General features: G+C 54.5%; 6 protein-coding genes across 6 annotated transcripts; 2 read left to right on the top strand and 4 right to left on the bottom strand.

Annotated features, from left to right (window-relative positions):
- Positions 1–1834: 1834 nt before the first annotated feature.
- On the top strand, positions 1835–2390 carry CORC01_03257 (uncharacterized protein; the record flags this gene model as incomplete). The annotated part of the gene is made up of 2 exons (XM_022614907.1): positions 1835–2054; positions 2134–2390. The coding sequence occupies 2 exons, from the start codon at positions 1835–1837 to the stop codon at positions 2388–2390; spliced, it is 477 nt and encodes a 158-aa protein (XP_022478643.1).
- A 1157-nt stretch (positions 2391–3547) lies between these two features.
- Positions 3548–4564, bottom strand: CORC01_03256 (fungal cellulose binding domain-containing protein; the record flags this gene model as incomplete). Its single annotated transcript, XM_022614906.1, has 6 exons — positions 3548–3559; positions 3614–3661; positions 3737–3960; positions 4032–4147; positions 4195–4330; positions 4414–4564. 6 exons carry the CDS (start codon positions 4562–4564, stop codon positions 3548–3550), a joined length of 687 nt encoding a protein of 228 aa, XP_022478642.1.
- A 2558-nt stretch (positions 4565–7122) lies between these two features.
- CORC01_03255 (cellulose-growth-specific protein) lies at positions 7123–8568 on the top strand (the record flags this gene model as incomplete). Its single annotated transcript, XM_022614905.1, has 6 exons — positions 7123–7186; positions 7350–7528; positions 7647–7857; positions 8013–8160; positions 8381–8435; positions 8524–8568. 6 exons carry the CDS (start codon positions 7123–7125, stop codon positions 8566–8568), a joined length of 702 nt encoding a protein of 233 aa, XP_022478641.1.
- A 586-nt stretch (positions 8569–9154) lies between these two features.
- CORC01_03254 (uncharacterized protein) lies at positions 9155–10034 on the bottom strand (the record flags this gene model as incomplete). Its single annotated transcript, XM_022614904.1, has 3 exons — positions 9155–9526; positions 9637–9840; positions 9921–10034. 3 exons carry the CDS (start codon positions 10032–10034, stop codon positions 9155–9157), a joined length of 690 nt encoding a protein of 229 aa, XP_022478640.1.
- Positions 10035–15947: 5913 nt separating this feature from the next.
- CORC01_03253 (tannase and feruloyl esterase) lies at positions 15948–19303 on the bottom strand (the record flags this gene model as incomplete). The annotated part of the gene is made up of 4 exons (XM_022614903.1): positions 15948–16600; positions 16682–17222; positions 17376–17416; positions 17701–19303. 4 exons carry the CDS (start codon positions 19301–19303, stop codon positions 15948–15950), a joined length of 2838 nt encoding a protein of 945 aa, XP_022478639.1.
- A 699-nt stretch (positions 19304–20002) lies between these two features.
- CORC01_03252 (RNA polymerase Rpb1) lies at positions 20003–24548 on the bottom strand (the record flags this gene model as incomplete). The annotated part of the gene is made up of 4 exons (XM_022614902.1): positions 20003–24022; positions 24073–24222; positions 24277–24388; positions 24460–24548. The coding sequence occupies 4 exons, from the start codon at positions 24546–24548 to the stop codon at positions 20003–20005; spliced, it is 4371 nt and encodes a 1456-aa protein (XP_022478638.1).
- Between the last annotated feature and the right edge of the window lie 690 nt (positions 24549–25238).

Here is a 25238-nt window from a genome sequence, read left to right as displayed (position 1 = left end):
TGTAGGTAGTTCGATTCACCGTCGGTTTGCGTCTGTTTTTGGGTTCAACGTGGGCCTGTCTATAGGTCCAGCTGGCTAAAGTGTGCCGAAGAGAGTGGATGTCGCGTCCTGTTCACTGGCGTCACGTATTGTCGAGTTCGCCATTATCCAATGTTGGTGTTCTCGTTGATGCTGGCGTTGATGCTGTTGGTGAAGACTGCGGACTTGGGGACCTGTGATTGATCGATCGAGGTACCTTGCCCGAGGTGCGTGTACGGTTACCTAATCAGGTACCGTGAGGTGGAGTTTGGACGTTGAAGATGTGGGTGAGAGGAATGTATGGGAGCGAGAGAAAGTGCGGTTTACGGTTTGCGGTCTGCGGTTTGCGGCTCGCCAGCCAGTGACAGAGAACGGGCTGGGGAACCTGGAGGTGTGGAGGTGTATGGAGACCCCGCAACGGTCACGCCGCCAGAGGGCCTCGTTTAGAGATACGTACATTTTCTCCGTACGGAGGAGTCTGGGCGATCCAACCAGCCAAGCATCTCGCTGAGCTTAGAAGGAACAAGCAACGGCCAAGCCGCCAGGGAAGTTGCGGTTTCTAACAGTATCTGTATGTCGAGTGTTGGGTGCCTGCCTCCTTCCTTCCTTAGGTACCCACCTTCGTACCTAGATGTTTGGGGTGCCTTCCAGCTAACAATGCAGCCAAGACCCGCCGTGGCCGGCTCCGCTAACTGCCGTCTTCACAAGCTCACAGCGGTTGCTTCCTTTTCCTGTATTCTCCTCGCCCACCTTACCATAGGTACTCCTATCCCTCATGCATCGTGTCACCCCCCGTGATCTGCGGCCGGTCCTGCCCAGTCAATTCGAGACATCTGACATGCTGCTTCACGTTCCCGACTTGCTGGGTCGTGGCCACAATTGCCTGGCCTCGGTTCTGTGCCTCTCCCACCTAGTCAAAGTATTCAGTGCAAAGGTATCCGTAGACTAACTGACTACCTTAGCACTCTTAGATCTGTTGTAGTGAGGGACCCCGGCCATGATCGACTGAAAAGTGGAAACTCACTTTCGGCCCGTTTCCTCGCAGGCTGCAGCTGCCTCGTCCACACCTTAATGTGGACTACCTTACCTTGGGCACCCCAGGCTGGCGGTACGGTGTACCTCTTCACCTCTCCAAGTTGGACCCGCTGGTTCGCTCTCATTCGTTGCCCAATCACCCATTCATCTCCCACGCTATTTCTCTCGCTGCTTTCTTCATAACGTTTCCACCTTCATCGTCAGCTGCGGCATCACGCTTTTGTTCGTCCTCATTTCTGTACAGTCCCAAATTTCCGTCATTATTTTTCCCATAATTCAGCGGCTTCATCATTTCATGGCACAATCAATATTGGTCTCCTCGCCCTAATGCAACAAGTTGCCCGACCTGTCGGAAATGTCTGCTGCAAGCATGATCCGTCACCAGATTGTTGGGTCGCCTTTGAAGACGTAAGTGGCTTCCATCTAGATTCACCGACCATCTTTTATTCGGCCGCCCTCACACCATCTCGACACTCGCCGTCGCCGTCGCCGTGTCCCCGCCCCTCCAACCGCCGCCCGGCTTACAGCTTGTCGCCGCACCTTTGTCTTCGCCGCCATAAACTTAACGGCCACCCGATCATACAGTACACTGTACTTCTTTGCACCATCTTCTCCTGCTCGCTATTCTACGCCGTTAGTACGGATCCTCAGCATTGACCAGACCAGTGACAGTTGCCCTTCCAGCACTGATCCCTGCCAAGAACCCGTTTGCCTGTCACCCAGTTTACCTACTACTGTAAGTAGGTGCGAAACAAGTGTGCGAGATTTTAGCCGACCTGCAATGACTCTCATCCCAGCCAAACGTCTCCATCCGGCCCGATGCCTGTCAGATCGGCCGGGTTCCGTATTCTCGCTTTTTCTTAGCGCCTCTTTCCTACATGTAGTCGCCCACATTCCCGCTTCCTCTCTCGGCGCTTCTTCGTTGTCTCTGGCTGGGCTCCATCCGGCCTCGACCAACGATCCTGGCGCAAACCCACGACGACTTCACTTGAGCCGCCAATGTGCGCACCGAACTTGAACCTACTACCACGACCTCAACCTCTCCTCGCTGACCCTTTGCAAATGGTGCTCGCTGGATAGTTCTCGCCGTCTCAACACTCATTCTCTCAACAGACATCATCACTTTTCAGCCTTTCGATTCCCATCAGCCCACAACGCACTGCAACCTTCACCGTCTGCTTGGCCATGAGGATGGTTGTCTCCGTCTCAGACCCCTTGTTGCGGGCGCTCGCGCAGCTTCGCTTGCGAACAACCCATTAGTCCCACCAAAGGCCCGATATCTCCAGGAACGCGGGGTTTTCCTCTCCGCCACCGCCATGCTGGAATCTGGAGTCTAGAGAATCCTCGCGCATCGACTATATCCCTAGCTTCCCCGCAGTTGGGCGCCGACGCGTACTCGGTTCACAGGGCTTGCTCGCTCGTCTCAGACACAGAACGAATTGGCTCCGCCTCCTCTCGGAAAAGCGGCGGTCGAGTTCACTACGACTTTGTTATCAGTCTAAGCGCACTCTGGTCGGTAGGTTTACAACCTCACTTTCCATAATGTGGGAGATGGTGTGAGAGGTGTAAGATAGATACAAAGAGAAAGGACGAGAACAGAGTCGTTGCCGCTGCCGCTGCCGCTGCCGCACTTCTAATGAATGCGGATTGCTACCCAGCCAGCCGGCTACGCAGCCTCGAACGATGGCCGCCTCGCTGAGGATACCGCTCACATGATCAAATCAAGGGGCTACAGGATGGCCAGGCCATAGCCCCAGCGTTTCAAGGACTCTCGGCATGCTGTCGGCGGTGTGGCCAGACCGGCCTCTTTCCGGGGAAGGACCCCGGGACCGATGGATTCTTCTCCGTATTCCCCTGGTCCAATGACAAGTCGAGGAGCAGCTGGCCATGAGGCGGCCCAGTGGCTATAGAATCGGTAGCTGGGGTATGGGATTGATGGTCTGAATGCCTTCTGACCCAGTATTCATGTACCCCCCAACCGCATATCACGAGACAACGCGGAGAAGCTTGCTTATTCCAGGATGTAACGAAATCCCACATGCCACGCGCGGACCTGTACCGGACTGGAACATCCATCTGTCAACCGCCACCTTGGGTGAGGGTCAAGATCTGGTAATCGGCCCGTTATATAAATCCCCGACAAGGTGCATAAATCTGATAACCACCATCTTGATATTATATCACCTCTTTGATCGGTAAGCAAGAGTCCCGACGAAGACGAAGTCATCCGGAGATCTGTCTACCCTTACTTGGGCAGTCTAGAGAACGCCAAGGGGCGCACAACAGCGAGTCACAGTCTATGAGTTGAGGAGGGGGCAAGCTGCTGGACGCACCGATATCAGTTGTGTCAACAGTGTTTAAATGCGGCATTTGTTCCGAAACGTGCTAGATCGCTACCTGTCCCATGTATTCCTAGCCCGTGGAGCCGAACGAGATTTACAAAGCGAAACGCACAAATACCACGATCCTTTCCCGCTTATCGCGAAGCCAAAGCTCAGCAAGTCCACTACACGAACCATTAGCCCATACAAAATGATTTTGCCAAACCTCGCAGACTTACCTCCTTGCCACCGGGAGCCTCGTACGATGTGAATCCAGGCTGGTAGATCTACAGGGGTGCATATGTCAGCGACCAACCTCAAAACGTCACGTCACGGCTTTTTATGAGAAAGGCGACGCCTACGTTGACGGTGTACCCGGGATCAGTCTCCTTGAAGGCACCGGGAATGCTGAGGGTCGGCGCGAACGAGCTCGCCGGGGCGGTCGAGCCGGTGACATTGATCTGGGCGCACGAGATGTAGAACTGCGGGATGCCGGCCGGGTAGGGGTTATGGATTCCCAGCTGGTGGATGCGCAGCAGGTACTCGCCGTTGGGGAGGCACGTCGGGATCTTGTGCTCATAGGTTTCTGGATGGAAACGATTAGTCCAAACACTACCCCTTTGATGGAGAGGAATCGACAATGTTGTTGTCCCTTACGTCTCATTGGCCAGGTTGCCTGGCCGTTGCTAAAGGTCGGCAGGAAATCCTTGAACTTGGCCCACTTTCCAGCACCGTCGTAGTCTTGTACGTGAGAGGGCGCTTTGGAAAGGAAGCTGGACAATTGTCAGTAGACGATACTACGGCTGGCCAGAATACTCACAGCGAGATGGGGCCTTGGTGGTAGACGGCCGTGTCGAGGGTAAAGGTGAAGGAGTCGCCGGGCTTCACGCTGATGACCGTCGTCTGCACGCCGCTGGCACCTCCGACGTTGCATCGCAAATCGTTTGAGGCGAGGTCTGGGAGTAGGGACGTTTTTGGGTTCAGTTTGCATTCGTGACGGGAGAAAGAAACTCGGGTAGGTGATTTTCGGGCAACTGACCTGTGACGGGGGAGTTGTAGTTTGTATTCTTGCGGATGTGCTGGAAGACGTCGTACTTTGTGGACCCTATGGACAGCTGCTGGAAGATGTAGTGGCCAGAGACTTTTGAGATGGCTGCCGAGAGGACGGCGGCGACGGTGAAGAACTTCATCGTGGCGGTTTTTGTACGTTGCGTCTGGTCAAGGATATGAATGTACACCCGAAGCAGAAGCTTACGCGGAAGAGGGATGAGCGGGAGAGAATCACATCAACAGATTGTTTGCTCGGCATCCATCATTTAAAGGAGATACTGGATATTCACCATCTTCTTCGTCAGACCGGGAGCGAAACGGCTCGGAGGCTCTGCTTCCCTGATGCTACTCTAGAAGAGATGATCAATCAACGCTCTTAATCAATCAATCAAATCCCCCTATATGACAACGCTGAGATTTGGGGTAACTGCTATCGACGAGAAGCTGCCACGGTACATCGTCGATACGTTCGTCCGTCGCGTGATGGGCGGGTTTCTCTCGGTAGCGTGGGGACGGTACCAGGCGCTGTGTTGGCCTGATCGTGCCCAATATGCGCCAGCCAATGTTGAGCGGCATCGGGGAACCACGAGACTCGGCGTGGCTTGGTAAAAGATATAAAACACAGAGGTTGCGCTTTGTGCGTCTGTCTACTTCTGATACAACACCCAGAGCTCTGCTTTTCGTCAACTACCCACATGGATCTGTGGGAGGATTCATCGTGCTCAAAGACCGACTGACTTGGGTTTCGTGACGGATAAGGACATTCTCCAAGTTTGGACTATCTATTACTTTGAATCCGGAAAGAGAACAATGGAGAAAGTCGTAACGTTCCACGAGGCCAAGAAAAGGGTAGCGCTGGATTCTTTACAGCGTTGTTGGCGGTGATGTAGCCACCGGCAGAAGTCCTGCATGGCACACGAGCCCATCCATTTGCCGGAAGTGAAAATCTACCCCGGACTTTGCAATCTACTTAAATGAAGCTTATATGGGATAGCAGTTTAGCCGTTTGCGCCACTCGACGTCCTCGCCTCAGCTGTTCTTGAGAAGCAGTGCCCGGTATCACCACGCGAATCATGTCATGAGGCAAAGCAAGGTGAGAGAGCACTGGGGATAAGTAGACATCTTATTCTGGGTAATACCACTTCTAGCATGTACCGATGAGCTGTCAGCGAGATATCATTAGTTTCTACAACTCGTACTGTCCCTACCGCCATAGCAACGAGTCTCATGATGTACCGCAGACAGTAGGCCGCAGTCATTCCCGAAATCGAGAATTGAGAGACCCCAAAGGCACTAACTGGCTGTTTGAAGTTGGCAGCAAACTCCATCGGGGAAGCTATTCAGGGTCGTGAAACGGGGTCTCGCGGAGCCAGAGCCTCCGGGCTCTAAGCGATATGTCATTTACCCCTCCGCCCAGTGATCTTCCAATATCTAGCGGCTACCTTCCAAGCAACAGAATACTGAAGAGCCCTATAAAGATAGACAGTGATGGTTATGTAATCAAGGAAAGGATGGCCTCGACGCGAGGTTATACCGCAAGCGCGGCATGCCATGTTACCAGCGGCGGCTCATCTCCCAACGAGATGATTTCCAAACACAAAATATGGCTTAACTTGATTCAAGCCAGTTCCTACATCATCATCGACTGCTTTTCTCGGATACCTCTCCGGTCTTTCTCTCTCCCCGCGCGCGGGAGCGAGAAAGTGGACCATGACCGGCTCGCGCGGGAAGTGGAACACCATCGCACAACACCATGACGTCCGCCCCCTTGCTTTCGGGATCAGAGCTTCCGGCTTTCCCGCCGATCAGGTACCATGGCCCATGTTCACACCAAGCAGCATCGAGGAACTATTTATCCTGGCACTGACTGGTAGTTTTATTAAAGTTTTCTTCCGGTTCGGAGAAATAAACGATGGTTTCGTAGTTTATTGTTTGTGGTCGAGTAGTATAATTTGATCCCGCTTGATGGCTGCCGCGTGCTTATTTTCAGTCGGCCCGATACTTTATTAGGCTGAGGCTGTAGATGCCCTTGATTCGAGATTAATGACTTAAGAACAAAGTTGTTTAATGTTGGGGTTCACCTTGATCTTTATACGGACGGACGTCTATCTTGAAGATCCCCAAGCCGTCTTAGGATGTTTTTCTCCATTCTTTCCTCTTTTTGTTTCTGCGCCTATCATGACAACTCATTGAAGTTCAAGCGCGTCGGAATCTTGAGTCTGTAGCAGACGTCTAGAACTGGAAAATCAGAATCCACGCAACAGATTCTTTCCGACGTTGGAGCGAGCGAGGGTCGTCTCCCCCGATATCACTGCAAACGTAGTCTTCCCCCATGTGCGCCCTACCATTCCGAGTGCTGGAATGAAAGGAATCGGGCTCTCATGTGATGCGGTAGAAGTCACCGGGTAAATCCAGGCGAGTAACATCGTCCTGCCTCGGCACTTTAACGTCGACACCCCTTTGTGTATGTGGGCAACTACCGGATGGAGCAGCAAATAATCACAGTCTAGGTGAGGTCGGCAAGCCAGCATGACCGAGAGGCTTGGAAGGACGAAGAATTCTTGCAAATCAGCCGCTCGATGGCTTTAACTATCAAGCACCGCCGTCGAGATGAATGGCATCAAATATGGGTTGAAGTGTATCCTGAGAGTCGTACTGCAAACAAGTCTCCTAGGACCAGTCACAAAAAGTTCCAAAGATGAAGGCCATCATCCCCATCCTCACGGCGCTCGTCGCCCTGAGCGATTTCACCTCTGCCCATTGTGAGGAAGCCCAGAAGCAGACTCCCCCCCCCCCCCCCCCAACCCCACCCCCCCCCCCACCCCCCCCCCCCCCCCCCCCCCCCCCCCGGGGGGCCCCCCCGGGGGAAAGCCAAAAACCAACCCCCCCCCCCCCCCCAAAACTGACAGTCCACTCCCCAACCAGACCGCTTCACGAGCCTCGTCGTCGGGGGCGTCAACACGGGCGAATACACCTACGTCCGGCGCAACACAAACTACAACAGCCCAGTCACAGACGTCCTCAGCAGAGACATTGTCTGCAACGCCGGCGGTCTGTCCTCCGGTCCCGCAACCCAGACCGCCACCGTCGCCGCCGGTTCAACCGTGATTCTTCCCCTTTCTCCCCCTTTTCCGCCCCCTTTTTCCCGCAAACCCCCTACCCGTTTCCGTGTCAAACCACCGCAAGGCTCCACGGGAAACGCTCACTCACTCATATCCGCAGGTCGGTTTCGCAATGGACCAAGCAATCTACCACGACGGGCCCGTCATCGTCTGGCTCTCCCCCGCCGGAGCGTCCAGCAACGTCACAGCCTACGACGGCAGCGGTCCCTGGGCCAAGATCTGGGAGCTGGGCGCGCAGACGGGCAACGGCCAGATCAAGTTCCCCGCCGCGAACCAGGCCGCCTTCAACTTTGCGATTCCGGCATGTACACGTACGTCACGACTTGTCACGCTTCGTCTTGCTCTTGCTTCCTCCCCGTCGTCCCTCTTCTCCTGAACCCATGCAAACCGTAACCCATCAATGGTTTGAAAGATTTCTAAAGCCTGATGGTTCGCGTGGCGCGTCGGCGTACTGACGGGAGGCTAGCCCCGGGAGAGTACCTCCTCCGCATCGAGCAGATTGGACTGCACTCCGCCAGCGCCAAGGCCGGAGCCCAATTCTACATTTCGTGCGCCCAGATCAAGGTGACGGGAGCAGGGAGCGGCGGTTCGTTCTCGCCCACTGTTAGATTTCCGTGAGTTGTTCCAGTCCGTTTCTAGTCTTTGTGTTGCGATGCCAAGTTTCGTTCCCCAGAGAGAGAAAAAGCCCATATGCACATCAGATTCACCTGCAGGGCAGAGTAGGGCGTTTCGTGTCTCTGATGCGCAGCTCGGTTTCTTTTTTTAAAAAAAAAAAAAATTACCAAGTCTTGGCATGTCTTTTTGGCTGTAATTAATCTCTGTGGTATCATCTAGGGGTGCGTACACTGGCAACGAGCCTGGTATTTTGATCAATATCTACTACCCTGTGGTGAGTTTGAATTCTTACTCCACGACGAGAGCGAAACTCGAAAAAAGAAGAAGATGGCGAGTGAGTCGTGCTGATTCTCTTGGTGAAGCCAACGACGTACACCGTTCCGGGAGGTCCTGTGGCAAAGTGTTGATCTATCCGGGGCTTCCCCATCTCGTGTCATGAAGTAGGGATGACGCACGTTGCAGAGAGGCAAAGTTTGTTTTCTCGCTAATAGTAGGTTTACCGTCAAGGTTTCCATGGTTTCCATGGTTTCCACGACCTCGCGGAACAGTGGCAGGCGAGTAGGGGATGGGATGAATACGAGAATGAAAGACTAAACACTTGCAACTTTTGATCAAGTTTTTTGATTGATTGTCTACCAGAAGCTTCGTGATACACACGACCTGGCGAAGATTGTTGTGGGGGCATGGCTGCCTTGTCGAGACTCTGTTGTCCGACACTGATTATTTGGAAAGAAATAGGCGTTGAGAAAAAAAAAAACACCAGACTCCGGTCGCATAAAATCCCCCCCAAAAGAAACGCTCTTCCGGTCAGAACTCCTCCAGAAACAGGGAAAGTCTTTTCCCACACAAGTAGCCCTATTAATATCGTCCCTCCCAAAAGTAAAGTCCCAATCAAGCTCCCCATAAGTCATTATCCACGTCATCACCGGGCTCTCAAACACCCAGTCTCAAATCCCGCTCCAACAATAGCCCAACACCGGTGGAACTTTGCGATCAATAGCGACTCCACAACTTATCGGGGCTCCCGGGATAGTCGAGATATGACTCGGGGACGGGACTTGAAGTCGACAAGGGCGGAGGGACGATGCGGTACGCGTCGAGCGCAGACATGTCCAGCGCCAAGCTCCCGGCCGCGTTGGTACTGCTGCCGCTCATCAAGTTCCACGCCGCCGGAGCCGGCCCCGCGGCGGACATTTGCTGGCTCGCGCGGAGCCTGCAGCACTCGTTGGCCAAGAGTCTATACGCGCAGCAGAGCGCGTCGTTCTTTTGACTCATGTCCTGGATCTGGGCCTGGAGCTCCTCGAGACGGGACTCCTTGCGCTTTCGGTAGGCGCGCTGGTTGGCGCGGTTCTGGGCGCGGCGCTTCTAGACGGGGGGTGAGGTGGTTAGTCTTTGCTTTCTCGGATGTGGCCCGCGGGAGGTGAGATTGGGACTCCACGGGCGGGGGAGAGGGATGGAGAAGTGGATTGACTCACTGATAGCACTGTCTCGCTGCAGTTTTTATATCTGTTGCCTCGTCTTCCTTTCTCGGTGGGCTTGGAAGACTCTTCCGATCCGCTGGCGGGCGAATGTGCTTCATCATGCGAGTCGTCGGCCTTGCTGTGGTCGATACTTGAGGTCGGGCTTTGAGGGCTGGACCACAGTGACGTCGGAGTGCAGTAGCCGTTCTCGTTGGAGTTCTGTTCGAATTGTGAGTATCATGAGTACGTTGTGGTTGTGGTTGTAGATGTTGTCTGGGTTGAGCGGGTTATAGACATACAATGCGTGAGACAAACTGCGCGGCGATTATGTCGTAGGGCGTGCTGCCGCTCATCATTGAGGATAACTCGCTAGGCATGTTGTATGGCGGGAGCTCAGGTGATGTGCTGTCCATTGTGTAGATGTGTGTTTTTTTTTGGAGTAGTCGCCCCGATTTCTTTGCGGAACGGTGATTCGAAGCAAATGAGGTGGATATGGCACTGGTGTAGCAGTGCAAGGATCACGATGACCAAGATGGATGGCGAGCTAGTGGAAGAAATAAGAATAGTGTTGTAGATGGATCTGTGGGATAAAGAGGCGAAGAGGCAAAACGTGGAGGTGGAGGGCAGTGGCGTGGTAGGTGAGGCGGAGGGTGGGCAAGGGCAATTTATATATCCTGTCACCTCGGGTGAGAGCGAAGCATCGCCAAAGGATCTCCGAGGACGGCACGAGAAAAAAGATGCGACGATTCTACAATGGACAGAAACAGGACAGGAGACAAGGGGGGGGGAAGGGGGGAATGATGGGAAGGGGGGCGTGGGATATAGTTGTAGACTATCCGTACATGGAGAGCCGATGGAACCATGGGGAAACAAGAGCACGAGAACCGGGCTGGGACCAATGAGGGTGTATATTAATGTCAACGCTGGCCCAACGCGCGTGGACGAAGACATGAGCGAGAGTACCTGCATATGGAGTCAGTCGCTCTTCCATCCCAGTCCCGTCGCATCTGGAATTCGGTATTCGGTGCCGCGCCGGTCTACGGGGTACGTGTCCGGAGAGGGAGGGGGGTGTGTGGACAGATAGGAATGGCACCAAAGAGCTGTGGTGGGTCACCGTCCGTGTGTTTGTGGACAAAGTATACATGACGGGTGAGTCGGTGGCTGATGAAGAGCCGGAAGAAGAGACAGAGAGACAGAGAGAGAGAAAGGGGGGGCGTCTGTGTGGCTTTGAACGTGTAAGAGATACTTGAAAACACGGGAAAAGACGTGCCTGTCGAGAGTATCTAGACATTGAGCCAATACACAGAGCAACACATCGGACATACCTGCACCGGAATTACGACCGGAGCCAACGTCCCAGCAGCAACCGAGGACGGAGGGGGCACAGCGCAATAGTTGCGCATTATTCCAAGGTCTCGAGGGCTGGAAATGGAGGTAGAGGAAGGCCCCATTTGATTCCGGGACGCCGGGGACGAATCGCGTGTTTTGCAGAGGTCGAGGCCCGAAGTGAGCGGAGACGTCCCGGGAATAGCAGTGGGGGGGGAGACCACTGGGCCCGCCGTGAGTTGAGAGAGAAGTTGTGACTCCAGTCCCAGTGGGGTCCCATTGGGAGCTTTACAGATACCATACGTGCCATATTAGTAGTGAGACAAAGAGGTGGGTGTGCGGGTGAGAGGGAGGACCTGAGTGAATGATTCAGTACGGATAGGCGCGCTATTTTCCCTGCTGGCTGCGGGTTCGATCGGGTTGGTTTCCCAGCAAATCACTGCGGGAGCTAGTCCCATTCCGACTTAAGCTTTTGGCACCGGCTCAGAACACCTTATTTTCTGTCAAAAGGTGTGCGTACAAGAGGATTATCCGCGGACCGTGGACGGTGGACCGCATGTGAGTGGGAGTGGGAGTGGGAGTGGGAGTGGTGTGTGAGTTCTGTGAAACGCGAGTCCAGGCGAGCTCGGCCTCATCCGTTATGATATCATTTTCGTCCCTCCGCGACAAGGATGGCAGATGTATGAGCGTTTCTGGCATCTGTATCTTTCAGAGATGCAGCTGAACCTCACGCTGACCTGGTCTGGTCTGGTCTGGTCTGGCATGTGTTCGCAAAGGGGTTCAACCGCTCAGCTCAGTCGAGCGTACCAAAGTGTCAGTGAAGGCCCTGCAGAGACTTCGTCATCCATCATCTTTGCGCGGTGCTCCAGTGATTGTGCGCCTGGCGTGGGTCAGACGGTTTTGTTTCCTCCCGTGATATTTTCTCATTTCATTTCATTTCCCACTCCATTCTCTAGACTGTGTGTGTCACCTTGGGCTTCGTCCGGCATTTCGGCGTCTCGCAAAGTGGGCGCCGCTCCGAGGCCCCTTTTTTAACGCTCCCCATTGAAAAATTGAAGAGAAAATTTCAGGCGATATTTTTTCTCTGACCCCATTTCAGAAAAACCCTTCAGCTGAAAACACTTTGGATGGGACGGTTTTTCGTCGCTTTGAGCCCATGCGAATGCCCTCACAACGACATCATGGGACCGTGGCAGTGATCAGATCGACAGAAACTCAAAAAACTTGGACCTGCCCCCCCCCCCCCCTTCCAAGCCTTTGAACCGTTAATTCCGCCATGCATTGAAAAAGACCACTCCAGCCCAGAGAACGCCTACCGGTGCCCTTTCGGCCCCGACAGCGAATGCATTGGCCAATTCTATAGCCGCCATCGGGCGACGGGATGTGAGACTGGGGCCCGGGGTGGGACCAGCAGACACCCGAAAGGGGTGGGACGCAACCAAACTCTTCCTCCCTGGGGCGTCCCCGGCCCAGCCCTAGCAAAAGACGTCCAGCCCTCTTTTTTTTTTTTGTGGTTTCTTTCTTCCCGTCGGAACCACGAACTTGCGGCGCAGGGGGGGTTGCCGACCGCCTAACTCGGGTACGTCGGACTCGCGTCGGCGGCGCGTCGGTGGTCGGCTTCAGCTTGCGCCGGGGGGCAGTCAACATTGTCAAGGACTAGCGATAACTGGGTGGTATCCAGCAGACCCATCACTTTCATTCCCGATAGTTCCCATGGCGCAAAGTGTGGTTATATGGAGACAACTGGTGGACTCGCGTAAATCGGTAGATCGGGTCCCCGTTGGTGTCGAGTTTCTCGCTCGCAGAAACCTGAGTCGTCGCGGTACACGATATCCTTGAATAAGCTTATCCCACGGAGCACCTTGCTGCAAATGAATCCCTCTCCTCTCGTCTTTGGTTGTCTGTAGTTGGTTCATCATGCTTTCTGAGCTTGCTACCTAGAAGAAGCAGAATAGCCACCCCCCTCCCCGGCCCCCTACCCCGTCCCACCACCACCACCAGGCCAACCGCCAACGGTCCATCGCTGCACAGAAGGCTTGGCGTTTTCTTCTGATGCTTCGACACGCTTTCCAGCCGGTAGCCATCCCCTTCCATGTCGTGCTGATCAGTGTGGGTCGAATTGGTGATGTGCTGCATGCGGTCAACTGCATGTCGAGTCGTTAGTCGAATCTACAGATCACTTCTACTGACCTTTTGCCCACTCCAAAAAGCAGACGCATCTATCTCGGGATTACACATCGCCCACAGGCCCAAGATCTCTCCCTAGAACGCTACAACATGTGAAAGAACCATGTCTACCTAATACCCTGAGCACGTTCGGCACCGATTCTCGGAGAGGGAGGCCCTTGATGAACGAACACACGCCACAGCGCTAGGCGCTGCTGACGTCGTCGAACCCAAGAATTCCCTCCTTCCCACCGTGCGCGCCCCCTCCCCGCTTGGTCGCCGTTTTGAGCACGGATCCCGCCGTCAAGTTTCCAGTCCAGCCCAGCTATGAATATCTTACCGTACGCATGCCCTACCTACTCGATGGTTGGTCCCCGAAAATCGACGCTCTCATTCCCGACTTACCCGCCTGCAAAGGCGGATAGAAAACTTTATCCCGAGCCGTTGGAGCCGGGGGGGCGGGCGGCTGACTGGAGCCAGTGCATCGCCAGGACACCACCGCACCAGGACAATCTGGCGCACAAGACGCAAGGCGCCGCAGTAGCGCCTATTCGCGAAGCGGCTGATGCGACAGATGCGACGAGGTCCTGGGTTTCCCATGTCCCTTGCTCCTGTCGTTTCTGCCGATTCCAATTCGCATCACGGCAAGGTTGATTCAGTTGAATAAGGTAGAGTACCTTGTAGAGCATCACACCGTCATGTCGACTTTAACCTACCCGGCGGCGTGGCCGAGAATGAGAGCTGGGACATGGCCGACTCGCGACCCACATTCTCATCGGCACCGGGGCGGCGAAGCGGAGTCCCAGCGGAGTCCCGCACCGGGAACCCCCGCCGAGATACACCTCACCGCTGTCCACGCAACCATTATTGTGTGTCTGCCGCCCGTCAAATGCGCCAAGAAGAAAAAAAAGTGACTGGTTGAAGCGAGGGCGAGCAAGGGCGCAGTTTTCTGCAGAATGGTTTGACTTTTCGGGCGCTGTCAGAAACATCAGACTAAAAGATATGATTCCAAGGCTCCCCTCTCCAGTCGGTAATTATAGTAGGCAGATAACCAGCTACACCCCGTCAAGTCCCAATATCCGCCACACCGCAAGAGCCTCCCGCCTCTCCCAAACTCCCCCTCTCTTCCCTACCCCCTTCGCGACGCGAGCTTTCCCCCCGAGGCTCCAGCCACACACATGTCGACAGTTTGAACGTTCCTGAACCCTGAATTCTGGGGTTCGCCATCCCTCGACGCGCCCAATCTCGTTGGCTCGTTTTTTTCCCATTTCATCCCATCCTCGAGAAGGTGTTCAATACGAGGAAGCTCGAGCACCAACGAAATGCGGCTGGACCTCGGGGGACGGGGTAGGGTACCCCCTTCTCTTCGGCCAACGACATGTCGTCGCCGCCGGCTTGAAGGCTGGTACGCCGAGATTTCTGGATGGTTGCCTAACGAAACGGAGTCACACTGTCATACTTGAAGAAAATTTTTTGTGTGTGTCCTGAATAATCACTTCTTCGGTCTAGCTTTCTGATTCCAAACCTCGTTTGGGTTCCGTCATCAAGTCCATCTCATACCCTCCTCCCCCCGCCGTCCCAGACGTGAAGTGATGCCTTCTGCCGCGCTGCCGTGTAGTACTCCCAAACGCGTCGTCATCCGCCGCCTCATAGTCCGTACGCCACGCATGTCTAAAGAGTTCAGGACTAACTAAATTCGCTTAGCCTGGATTGTCTGTTCTAGTCCCTACGCTCATGATTTTCCGGGGTATCCCGCTGTTTTGTAAGTGGTTTCACTTGGTGAAGATCAAGCCTCGATCATGATCTATTTTCGGATTCCCGAGTACGATAATGCCAACTCCCTCTTTTTCAGAAAGGGGGGGCGGGGGGCGGTTGGTTCAACACCCATGACGTTCATTGATCGATGATAGCCAAAACAAATGTTCCAACCAAAGGATAGCACTCTCCAATTGCAAAATATGGCAAAAAAGGAAAAAAGGCCCTGGTGATTTTTGTCTCGTCCAGCCCATGTCGTCAGCACCTACGCATCTCTCAGGGACGAACTCCCAAGGTGAAAACACTCTCACTCCATGTACCTCAGGTACCCGCACCCTCGTGGCCGCACCACTAAGTGACTCCCAAGTGACTCACATCAAGACACCACGCCCCAAGAGGTATAGAAAGGTAAACAAAACGCAGCCTTCTGTCGTGGTGGGCGAGACAGGTCCACTTGGAGAAGTGATACAACGTATGACGTCCTCGCCTACGGGTCTGCCATCTAAAAGACTGGGACGGCCCGGCGATCCCTGCTTCAGCAAGATCTCTTTACATAGTTGACAATTTTGCCATTGGGAAGGAATTTTTGGTATTCGATTGATGGCCACTGACTCTAGTTTTACTGAATGATGTTAATGATTGTTCTCTTGATCGCGTGGGCGTGGTTAGGATCCTCGTGGCAAGGGGATGGGGAAGATGCCGTTGGTGAGCAGCGTGACCACCTTTTTGGGGGTTTCTTGCCAAGAGTGATGCATACTTTGCTTCAACTTTCTTGGTTCAAGAAAATACATCTCTACTCCACGAAAACGATTAGGATGATCGTTCTTTGACAACACGCAATGAGCAGCAGCGTGCAGAATGCTCACCATACCCAATATGTGAGCAGAACTCGGCAGTAAGTTGTGTCAATGTGCCCAAAAACACCGTGTATCCTACGAAATAATCGAAACAAAAAATTTTCTACTCATATCCGTTCGAACGCTCAGAAACGGCCAATCATCAGTCATCCGTGTTCGTTTTCCCACCGGCCACCTGCTATTTTGATCCATCAAACATTTCCCAAACGCCATTACACAGTGTCAAGAGCTATTGGCAAAAAACTTTGTAATCTTCTGCGTGCCGCCCTGCTTCGCCTTGACCGGACTCTTATTCCCGTTACTCGTCGGGTTGATCTTGCTCTGCCTCGACTTCACAGGCGACACCCTCGACGTCTTCCTGGGTGGCTCCTCGTCTGCGTCTCCGCCCGCGTCGGGCGCGTCCCGCTTGATGCCCGCCACCTCCGGACCGTCCTTTTCTTCATCCGCCTTGGCAATCGCTTCCGGCACCGGCTGGTCCTGGCCTGCCTGCGACTCACCCGGCTGTTCCTCCCTTGCCTCGACTGAGGGTTCAAGCTTGGTGGCCTCCTTGGACTTTTGCTTCGCGGACGCGTTGGCGAAAAAGTTTGCAATATTGGCCTTGTTCTCCTTACTCGCGACGGGAATGATGAAGGACGGCGAGTTATTGCCGACCTTGCCGACTTCCTTGCTGACGGGGTAGCATTCGAGTTGGCCGTCGAATGGTTTCAGGAGGTCCTGCAGCTCCTTGGACCACTCGTGCCGCTTAGGGTCCAGCCAGGTCTTGATCTCTTTGGAGCCCGGGTTGAGGATGACGGGCATCCTGTCGTGAAGAAACTTGAGCTGCTTGTTGGAGTCTGTCGTGATGATGGTATAGGTATACCGCTTATCCTGAGAATCTATCGCAAGGGTCAGATGTCTTGCTACAGAACATTGATATGTACCGGTGATTCCCATGCTTCGTGATCATGCTCACTCACCTTCATACTGGGCGCAATCCCACAACCCAGCAAAGCACATGAGCTGGCCGTCTCTCCTCTTTACAAAATGCGGCATCTTCTCCTTTCCGTTCTTCAACCACTCGTAGAACCCCTGAGCAACAACAATGCACCGTTTGCCCGCCTTCATGGTCGACCACATGCCGCCAGGCGTGCTCAACGAGTCGTCGCGGCAGTTGATCGTCTTGGAGAGCACGGCGTAGCCAGGATCGCGCTTGGTCCAAAAGGGGATCAACCCCCACTGCATCGACTGCATCTTGTATTTCACCGAGCTGTCGTCGATGCCGCCGCTGTTTTTGGGCTGGCTAGATGTTGCGTCAGCGGCGGCACTGTCCTGCTCGCCGCGGCTGTGATTGCGACGATGCACCGCACCGCGATCCGGGACATCGGCGCGGTAGACTACGCCGTGGTAGCCCGGTGCAAAATTGTACGTCTGGCGAGGGGACCCCTGGCCTTCATCCTCTGGCGCATCATCTACGGGCATGTCATCGTCCTCCAGCATCCGCCGGATCTGTGACGGCCGCTGTGGTTGCGTTAGTCTGGGCCATTAAGCTTTAAGATGGGTTGGACAGTTGCAGGCTTCTCTGAGACTCACCAGAGCTAGAACGTATCTTCCGCACATTGTCCTCAACGGCCGGCAATTGATAATTACCAAATCACTTTTACAATGGGTTACACTGAAAAGCGCTGGATAGTTTGCGAGACCAAAGGTCCCATCTGCAATGATGTCGTCATCGAGACGCGGGCCGCTGGGATGGACGTGACTAATCTACGCGCTAGATGCACGCCGGCACGTGACATCCTCCTCTGTCAAGTACACCTCACCACCGGATATCTCATGATGTCGTTCGTTTCTCGATTTGGGAGAAATATGAAAATACAATTGCTGTATACTATAATAATCTCAGCAAGCTCTACACTCTAGACGCCAACACAAGTCCAACTCGACGCAGCATTCACATCCCCCTTCCCATCCCACGATGCATACCCCGGATACTTACAAATCGGCCTCTGCCGCAACATCCCCTCGCCGACGGTATCATTCACAAACTTGGTCGCAACAACCTCCCTCACGCCTTCACCGCCCTCAACCCACGCAACAAGCGCAAGCAACACATCATGCCTAGCATCATCCACCCCAGGCACGGGAAACACATGCTGCCCGTTGCTCTCCAGATCCGCAGCGTGCCCGCTCCCGCCAAAGTACCACGGCGCATCATACACGCCCCCGGAGCAATGCTGCATCCCAGGCACGAAGAAGAGCCTGTAAAACTCGTCGAGGTCGACGCCCCGCGCCGCCATGGCCGCCCAGGTCTCGTCGTACAGCACGCGGCTCACGTCCGTGGGGATGAGGCCGTCCGCGTAGCCGTGGTACTGCACCAGCTTGCCGCCCCGTCCGTGGAAGGCCGAAAGGTCGAAATGATCCGCATTGACGTTGCCCGGGTTGAGCCTTGCAGCCTCGGCAAAAGTAGAATAGTCAAACTGCGTCGTCCAGTCCCACGACGGGTCGTCAAAGAGGTAGTTCTTGGCATACTCCGTCCCGTACAGGCTGGGCTCGTTTCCGGTCCCAAACGACGCCGGCATTTGCTGCTCAGAGCCGAGGCCAAAGTTGGGGTAGACGTACGTCACGTTGTGGACGTTTGCGTCGAGTTGGACGAGCGGGAGGTAGAGCTGCCTGAGCGTCGAGACCTGCGGCGCCGTCAGACAAGCGGAGCGGTTCGTCGTTGACGAGCTCGCGTTGCAGAGCAGCTTCTCCGGGCGGAAGTTGCAGTGCGCAGGGTCCATGATAACACCGTCAACGATACCATCGGACCCATCGCACTGCTGAAGAACCTCGTCGCTGATGACCTCAAAGATGGCAGGCGGGAGGTACCCGGGCCCCTCCTCGGGCAGGTTGACGGCTCCGACCTTGAGCTGCCACAGCTGCTGGCTGGTAGACATCCACGCCGGCGCGCCCGCAAGGATCCCGTCAAAGTCCTCCGGGTGATCCTGCGCCGACTTGACGCCCTGGCGCCCGCCGGTGGAGCAGCCCGAGTAGTACGACCTGTTCGCCGCGACGCCATAGTACCCCTCGACGATCTGCTTCGCGACAACAGTCGACCCGTGCAGACTGCGGCCGGCCCAATCGGCCTTGGTCTCGGGGTTGTTCAGCGCCCAGCCCATGTCCTGGTTCGACGAGTTGTGCCCCGTCGACGTCGACATCGTCGCGAAGCCGTACTTTACCCCCGTGCCCATGTCGTACCAGTTGATGCCTCCCGAGAAACCCCCGTTGCCGACCGCGAGGAACCGGTGATTCCACCCGTCTGGCAAAAATAGTCCAAAGGTGTAGGAAGATGTCGAAGAGGACGTGACGTTGACCGATACGACGCAGAGCGACGGCAGGTGAGTCGCATTTTTGGGATAGGCGATGTTGCCCACCTCGCCAAAGGTGCCATTGTCGCTCAAGTGCAAAGCCGTCAAGACCCCGGCTTGGTTATCTGGTGTGAGGAGGGCCGCGACCTTCTCAAGTGAACACTGACTTGAGGGCTTCTGGGCGGAGACCTGCGAGGCACAGCTCAGCGCCCAGAACAAGAGACTTCGGATACGCGGAGCGACGGGCGGCATTATGACGAAGAGAGAGAGGAGGCCCAGAAGATCATGCCACGTCGATGTCTTCCCAAAGGATCTGGCGCAGCCTACCTCAATCATGGCAGCGTACTTATACGGACGTAATCTGAACCGTTGCATTCATCCCACCCCGCCGTCTCCCCACTCCCATCTCCATAATCCCCCGCGTATGGTTGAGAAAGACTGTGGAGAGTGTCATTTGAACCCCGCAACCTGGTTGCGCTAATCTAATATCAGTCTTGTTAGATGAACATCTCGGAGGGGTAAACAATAAAAACCAAGTCCGAGACGCAAGGCTTGGAGCCAAATGTGACCTTGTTGTTGGCTCCGAGGATAAACAAAACTCCACGACGTTCGGCTGCGGCCCAAGAGTGCAGACCGCAAGGCGTCAGTTGCGGCCTTGTGTCACCGTCATTATCCATCTCAACTGCCGAGCTGCCGGATCCAAGAAACCAGGGGAGCCTCACAGAACAAGCTCTCTCCATGCTCACCATCCCAAGACATTGCACTGACACCATCAAAAGATACGGGCCATACGCTATTGATCTTTCATGTCTTCATTCCATCTGATTCCAGACCCTGTGTGAAAACCTTCAGCAAGTACTACTCTGTGGAATCATTTACAGAAATGTACAGTCCCTGATTGTTGGATGCTATGCCTCTCCACGTGAAAACTCCGTAACCCCCCCTCTTTTTTTAAACATTCCGCCTCGACTTGCGCTTGACTGCCGTCTGCGCCGCCCACGCATCCTCGAAAATAGTCTTGCGTTGCCCGACGTCTCCCCTCTCCATGGCGAGGCGGCGCACAACATGGAACGCACCGGTTCCCACCGTCATGGTTTGGCCCATGATGATACACTCACTCACGCCCTCGATTTGATCCGTCTTCATACCGGCTGCCGCCTCAAAGAGATGGTCAGGCGTCTTCTCGAACGAAGCCAACTGAAGAACGCTGTCTCTCATCTTGGACAGACCAAATCTCGTGATACCGAGGACCTCGCCTTTGTATGTCATGACATCTGCGAGCAACTGCATATGACGCGGGTCGATGCCCATGTCTCCCATGACCTCGCCAATTTCAAAGGCAATCGTGCTTCTTGCAGCCTCGATACCCAAGACATCTTTGCATTCCATAATGTTGTTTGACTTGACCTTTCGTCCCTCGACACCCTCTGTGTTCATGCAAGCGAGCAGCCCATAGCCTTCGACCAGAACAGTGTGGGTTTCTTGCTCTGATGTCTGGATGATGGCACGGGTAGCCTGAGGATAACCCGAGATGGCCACGGTCGGAATCGTTCGGCGGAGGTAGTTGGCCCGCACCAACAGGTCGCCAAGCTCGTCCACGGGTTTGGCCTTGACAGACCGCTTAGAAGCCGCGGAGTCGTCAAGGCGGACGCGAATCTCGATTCTCCCAGAGCCAATGTGCATATCGGATCTCGAGACCTTCATCTTCTTGTGCTTGCATATGGCCTCGGCTACATCGCCCAAGGTGATGCCCAATTGCATGTCGGACAAAGCATCCATGTCGACCTTGAGGACGACACTTCCTGACTCGGCAAACCATTCGTCTTCAATGTAGCTCAGAATGTCCTCGACATAGGTCTTTTCGATACGCGCCTTGACGATTTTCGCCGCCGTCATCTCCCTGTTCTGCATCAACGGGCAGGTGATGACGGGGGTGCTGATGGTCTTGGAGGCGTTGATGATTTCCTTGATACGAGGCACACCCTGGGTGATACTCATACCGGCGACACCAGCAAAATGGAAAGTCTTCAGGGTCATCTGAGTACCTGGCTCACCAATAGACTGCGCGCCGACAGCTCCCACGGCATGCCCGGGCTCTACGTGCGCCTTCTTGTACTTCTCCAGACAGAGTCGGATGAAGAGTCTCAACGTCGTCTCAGACATCTTGGCGACCCTGTCAGCAAAGGCCTTCTTGGCCCTGACCTCGACCTCGTCCTCGTCAACGTCCATGCTGTCGGCGCTGGCTGTCAGGCCGGTGAGCTCCATCACACGGGCAAGCTTTTTGGCTCGTCCGCCAATGTAAGACTCCAGGGACCGTAAAAAGTCTCTAGCGCCTTCGTGCTCGTCGGTGTATTTTTCTTCTTCATTATCGTAGTCGAGAGTCAGATCGCCCAGCAGTGACTTTCTGGGATAGCGCGCACGCTCTCGAGCAAGCAAGTTATCGCAGAGTTTTACCATCTCGTCGGGGAGCAATGCGGCCTCGTCGTTGTCCCAGGTAAGATTCTCGGCGTGAGAGAAGGTTCGATCAAAGTTGACGGGCTTTGCAGTGGCCTCCATATCTACGGGATCCAGTTTGTCGGCACCGAACTGGAACTGGACGATACCACCGCCGGAAGTCCGCACAGTATCGTCGTACTGTGTCGACAGATCTTCCAGAGATTTCATCAACCTGCGTGACATGTAACCGGTCTCGGCCGTCTTGACGGCGGTATCGACCAGACCTTCACGACCAGACATGGCGTGGAAGATGAACTCGGTGGGCAAGAGACCAGAGTAGAAACTATTCTCCACGAATCCCTTGGACGGCGGCTGAGGCGCGTTTTTGTGGAAATGAGGAAGTGTTCTGTCCTGGAAACCATCGGCAACACGCTTGCCGCCAATAATCTGCTGTCCGACTAGTGCAACCATCTGCGCCACGTTGATCTCTGAACCCTTGGATCCAGACTTGGCCATGACCAGCGGGGCGTTGTTCTTGCTGAGAGTCTCAATACAATGAGAACCTGCTTGCGTTCTGACCTTGCTGAGAAGACCCGAAATTGAGTTCTCCAGCGTCTCCTCCATGCTACAACCAGTGGCTTTGTCGAGCTTGTTCTTCTTGTACTTGTCGATCAGGACGTCGACTTCGATGCTCGCGCCTTTGACTAGCGTGCTCTTCCTCTCGAGCAGTCTCTCGGTGGGGAAAACATCACCAATACCGATTGAGAAGCCTCGGTTTGTCAGGTGTCGTGCACACAACTTGGCAAGGCGGTTCATCGTTACCACGGCTGCATCAGGACCGAAATCTCTCAGGATAACGTAAAACACAGAGTCTTTCTTTCCTGAGCCGACCGTCGACTTGTCCATGACACCGCACATGACTTCGGAATTGCGAATCACCAACCATCCGTCGTTGGGATCCATATCGGGGCATTGTCCGGCTCTGGCCTTGTATTCTCTGCACTTGGCGTCGAGGTTGATCTTGACCGGGCTGTCTTTGTTGGGCCGCATCATCATGCTGAAGACCTGCTTGCCGGTCCACAGAGCCTTGGGCTTCAAAATGGCAGGAGGGGGCAAGTCGAGGTGGACTTTGCCGTCCATCATGTGCATGCAGATGTAGGTGAACGTCTTGCGGTCGAAGAAGTTGTCCTTGCTGCTCAAAAGATAGGCCGCCGTGATGAAATCTTGCGTAGCAGCAATGACGGGCTCTCCGTTTTTGGGCGTTGCCAAGTTGTGTTTCACGCCCATGAGGTTGATAGCCTCTGCGCGGGCTTCCTCCGTCTGCGGAACGTGGAGATTCATTTCATCACCATCGAAATCGGCGTTGTAGGGGCCGCACACACACTCGTTCAGGCGGAATGTCCTCCAGGGTCGCACTTTAACCAAATGACTCATGATACTGAGCTTGTGCAGAGACGGTTGGCGGTTGAAGAGAACAATATCGTTGTCTTCCAAGTGGCGTTCGACAACATCACCGATCCTGAGATCCTGAGCGACCTGGTTCCTATTACCGAATTTCAAGGAGATTTTGTAGCCCCCCTCATCATTCTTGATGACCTGTTGAGCACCAGGCCAGATGTTAGGCCCGTTGCGAACGCACTCCTTCAACTTTTTAATGTTGTAATCCGATACTCGCTCAGGATAGGTCAAGTTCTTGGCAACGAGCTGGGGAACAGCGACCTGGTCGATACCAAGGTTCGGATCAGGCGAAATGACGGTTCGCCCAGAGAAGTCGACACGCTTTCCGGACAAATTACCACGGAATCGGCCCTGCTTTCCCTTCAACCGCTGGCAGAATCCTCTCACGGCTTTGCCGAATCCCGGCTGTTGCAGACCTGGTACATCACTGTTGACGTACATGGCAACCTGGAGCTGAAGATACTCCCATTGTTCCATAATGGTCTGAACTGGCGAGCCCTTCTGTAGCGCCGAGCGGATCATGCCGCTGACCCAGACAATGTCTGCAAGCTTCGTTGTGATGTCGTCTTCGTTACTGGCATTGTCCTGGGCTACTGATGGTCGAATGCACACAGGAGGCGCGGGAAGGAACTGCCAGATGAACATTTCGGGACGGCCCTCGGCGGGGTCCAGGCCAAGAAGCTCGCAGTCGGTCGGGCTTATCATCTTGAAAAGATTGAGAACCCTCAGGGGATTCATATCCTCCATGGCCTTGCGCAAATGCTTGTCCAGCTCGCCATTGTTCTTTCTGGCTTCTGCGAAGGAGTCATCAAACTTGATTTTGCTCTCGGGAGGGATCTTCTTGGCCGAAGTTGATTTGTTGTATGTGACGAACTTGTCGTGGACGAGCTTGAGGACACCGACTTTCTTGATCTGGCCTTGGACGGAACCGCAGTACATGCAATTCTTGACCTTTCTACATTGCTCGTTGATGCGTTTGCAGATCTGCGTCCGTCGCAGGTTGTCGAGCAGCGGCCGCCTGAGCTCCTTCAAGAACGACCTCTTCTCGTTCTCTGTGAGTAGCACTTTGCCACAGTCCTGGGTATCGTCAGTGGCAGTTGATGCAACCGAGACAATGCCGTGCTCACCTTGCAGATGTCCTGCAATATCATCATGACGAAGCGTAAGTAGCCGATATGGAAGGCTGGTAAAGGAAGCCTGACATGGCCAAAGTGACCTGTGCAGTTTTGGAGTGACTCATCACATGTTGAACATTTGCCTGTCTTGCTCGAGGTACCCTGTCGGCGAATATGTTAGATCATCTCATGAAGAGCTCGGTAAGAACCGCTTACGAGACGGGGGTCAAGAGGGCCATGTTGATACGGGGCTCTATTCTTTTCAATATCGTACAGAAGACGATCGGAGACTTCGAGGACGGCTTGATTCGCGATATCTTGGTTGGACCTGGGAGAAAGCGGACAGGGTTAGCACGTCGGTCTATCGCGCGAGTTGCGCATGTGGGAAAAGCGACTGACTGAATGCCAAACTTGATGCCTCTGAATCGCTTGGGCAGCTTGTCGACAAGCTGCGACTTGACGGGAGTCACAGTCGTGGTAGTCGCCATTGCAATTGCTCTTGGAGCGCACTCGTCTGGATCGGATGGGAGGCGGCGGCGGCGGGTGAGTCAACCCGAAAGGGCGAGGTCGAAGTCTACCGGAGGGAATCGATGGTGGTGGATTTTCGCATTCGGCGCAAGGTCATGATCAAGGTCCGAAGCCGAGAACCACGATAGTTGGAGGCGGCGGCAGGGTCGATGCGATGGAGTGCTAGGGTGCTGTGCTCATCGGGGGCCGGTCAGAAGGCGTGCAAAGGTCTAAGTCGTTGGTCTGGCTGGATTGGAGACGACGCTGCTGGAAATTTTGTGAAGATGGAGGCACGGCGGGACACTGGATAAGGCACGGCCTAGTGTGGGAATGAGGGACGGCATGCAGGTCGTACCCCACCCTCGAAAAACACAGCTCGCCCCGCTCTATCTATGCACCTAAGGTACTCCGAAGGTACTTTACCGTAGGTACGGTGCTCTGATGCGCGACAAGGAACGTATCGTATCGGCTTCCGCATCTCCTCCGTCTTGCGGATCGCGTATAAAAGCCTTGGCTAAAGTAGACCGTATATTACATACATGCCCTGTGATTTGCCCAGACGAGTTTGAGGTTTATTTCCCTGCAGTGAAATGACAAGGCTTTGAAATTGCCCGAGTCTTGCTGACTGTTCCTGAAATACAACCAAATCCGAGGAATTAGAAGGAGCACCG

Source organism: Colletotrichum orchidophilum (assembly GCF_001831195.1).
Source record: "Colletotrichum orchidophilum strain IMI 309357 chromosome Unknown Scaffold_19.1, whole genome shotgun sequence".
NCBI classification, from domain to species: Eukaryota; Fungi; Ascomycota; class Sordariomycetes; order Glomerellales; family Glomerellaceae; genus Colletotrichum; species Colletotrichum orchidophilum.
The sequence above is the reverse complement of the archived record's forward strand: the minus strand, read 5'-3'. Positions and strand labels throughout refer to the sequence as shown.